Genomic DNA, 2,377 nt, shown 5'->3' with positions numbered 1-2,377 from the left:
TGCATTAAGGAAGAATGAGGGATAACCAGTATCCACACTTGTGTTTCTTACTGGTGCCTATTAAGGTTTCCCAGACCATGACATGTAGAAATTATTAATGCATGGAGGACTATCAAATATGGAATTGGCATTAGTAGGGTCAGTTGTTCATAATTCATTTATCTGAAAAATGAAAATGTGGGTGAAGAGGAACCAATCTGCTTCACCCATGAGAAAAATATCCAGTAGTGCAGGTAGAGTCTCAGATTAACATTGTCTCTCCATCCAGGCTTTTGTACTACGACCGTTACCCTGGGCCCTGGGAACGCCTCAGAGTTGAACAACTTCTCCCCTACTCCATGTCAGATTCCAACAAAACCAACTTCACCAACCCCTCCATCTTCATTCTGCTGGGCATTCCTGGCCTGGAGGTGGCCCATGTCTGGATCTCCATCCCCTTCTGCACCATGTATGCTATAGCCCTCTTGGGGAACTTCACCATCTTGTTCATTGTGAAGACGGAACCAAGCCTCCATGCGCCCATGTACTATTTCCTCTGCATGCTGGCCATCACTGACCTGGTCCTGTCCACGTCCACCGTGCCCAAAATGCTGAGTAACTTCTGGTTCAATTCCAGGGAGATCGATTTCAGTGCCTGCTTCACCCAGATGTACTTCATTCACTGCTTCTTCGTGATGGAGTCTGGGATCTTCGTGGCCATGGCGTTTGATCGCTATGTGGCCATCTGCAATCCCCTGAGACATTCCACCATCCTGACAAACCCCGTGGTAGCTAAGATTGGCCTGGCCTTGGTGCTGCGTGGCATCATGGTCGTACTGCCTTATCCTTTCCTCGTAAGGCAACGGCCATATTGCAGAACCAACGTCATCCCCCACTCGTACTGCGAGTACATAGCTGTGGTGAAGCTGGCCTGCGGCGACACCCGCATCGGTAGTTTCTACTGCCTCTTTGTGGTACTCTGTGTGAGGGGTCTGGATATGATTTTTATCTCTGTGTCCTATACCCAGATCCTCAGGGCCATCTTCAGCCTCCCCACAAAGGATGCCAGGCTCAAGGCTTTGGGGACCTGCAGCTCCCATCTCTGTGCCATCTTAAGCTTTTACATCCCAGCTCTCTTCTCCTCCCTCACACACCGGTTCGGCCACAATGTGCCCCTGCATGTCCACGTTCTCATTGCCAACGTGTACCTCCTGGTGCCCCCCATGCTCAACCCCATCATCTACGGAGTGAGGACCAAACAGATCCAAGACAGGCTGCTCCAGCTCTTCACTCATAAAGGGATTTAAAGTTTTTTCCTTGTGCTCTGGCTCTCAGACTGAGCTCTGTGCAGAGCTGGCTCGTGACTTGGTGCTGGGCTCTCTTCCCTGAATCACTGACTGGGCAGTCAGAGAGACATTAGACCAGAGGTGGGCAAACTTTTTGGCCCAAGGGCACATTAGAGTTGCAAAACTGTATGGAGGGCTGCATAGGGAAGGCTGTGCTTCCTCAAACAGCCTGGCCTGCTGCTCCCTATATGCCCCCTCCCACTTCCTACCCCCTGACTGCCCCCCTCAGAACCCTCCACCCATCCACCCCCCCTCCTTGTCTCCTGACCGCCCCTCCCATGATCCCCTGCCCCTAACCCCCGCCCTGGGATCCCACCCCCTATCCAACCCACCCTGCGCCCTGTTCGCTGCCTTCCCTGACCCCTATCCACACCCAGCCACCTGACTGGCCCCCCAGGACTCCCATACCTATCCAACCCCCCCAGTTCCCCGTCCCCTGACCACCACCACCCAGAACCTCCGCCCCATCCAACCGCCCCCTGCTCCCTGTCCACTGACTACTCCCTGGGACCCTCTGCCCCCTATCCAACCCCCCCGCTCCCCGCCCCCTTACCATGCCACTCAGAGCGGCAGGACTGGCAGCCGCGCCGCCCAGCTGGAGTAAGCCATGCTGCTCGCTCGGGGACATGGCTGCGGGGGAGGAGGAACAGCAGGGGAGGGGCTGGAGGCTAGTCTCCCCAGCCGGGAGCTAAAAGGCCAGGCAGGACAGTCCTGTGGGCCAGATGTGGCCCATGGGCCGTAGTTTGCCCACCTGTGCATTGGACCCTTTCCTGACCTTATTGTGTTGTGTCAGTGCGACATACTGGGGAATCGGTCAGTGTCCTGTCTTCCAATGGTGGCCAGTGCCAGGTGCCCCAGAGGGAATGAACAGAACAGGTAATCATCAAGTGATCCATCCCCTGTCACCCATTTACAGCTGCTGGCAAACAGACACCGTCCCTTGCCATCTTGGCCATTGATGGAACTTCACAACATCCTCTGGCAAGGAGTTCCACAGATTGGCTGTGTGTTGTGTGAAGAAATACTTCCTTTTGTTTGTTTTAAATGGTTGC

At 54.5% G+C, this 2,377-nt stretch overlaps 1 protein-coding gene across 1 annotated transcript; it reads left to right on the top strand.

Annotated features, from left to right (window-relative positions):
- The first annotated feature begins 338 nt into the window (after positions 1-338).
- Positions 339-1,286, top strand: LOC112122723 (olfactory receptor 52M1-like). Its single transcript, XM_024221447.1, has one exon. The coding sequence runs from the start codon at positions 339-341 to the stop codon at positions 1,284-1,286; it is 948 nt and encodes a 315-aa protein (XP_024077215.1).
- The last annotated feature ends 1,091 nt before the right edge of the window (positions 1,287-2,377 follow it).

Source organism: Terrapene carolina, unplaced genomic scaffold (genome assembly GCF_002925995.2).
Source record: "Terrapene carolina triunguis isolate 2854851 unplaced genomic scaffold, T_m_triunguis-2.0 Scaffold23390, whole genome shotgun sequence".
In the NCBI taxonomy this organism is placed as follows: domain Eukaryota; kingdom Metazoa; phylum Chordata; order Testudines; family Emydidae; genus Terrapene; species Terrapene triunguis.
The sequence above is the reverse complement of the archived record's forward strand: the minus strand, read 5'-3'. Positions and strand labels throughout refer to the sequence as shown.

Bases quoted from the DNA above. Each gene is read 5' to 3' on its own strand.
- LOC112122723 (XM_024221447.1), top strand. From the start codon at position 339: ATGTCAGATTCCAACAAAACCAACTTCACCAACCCCTCCATCTTCATT.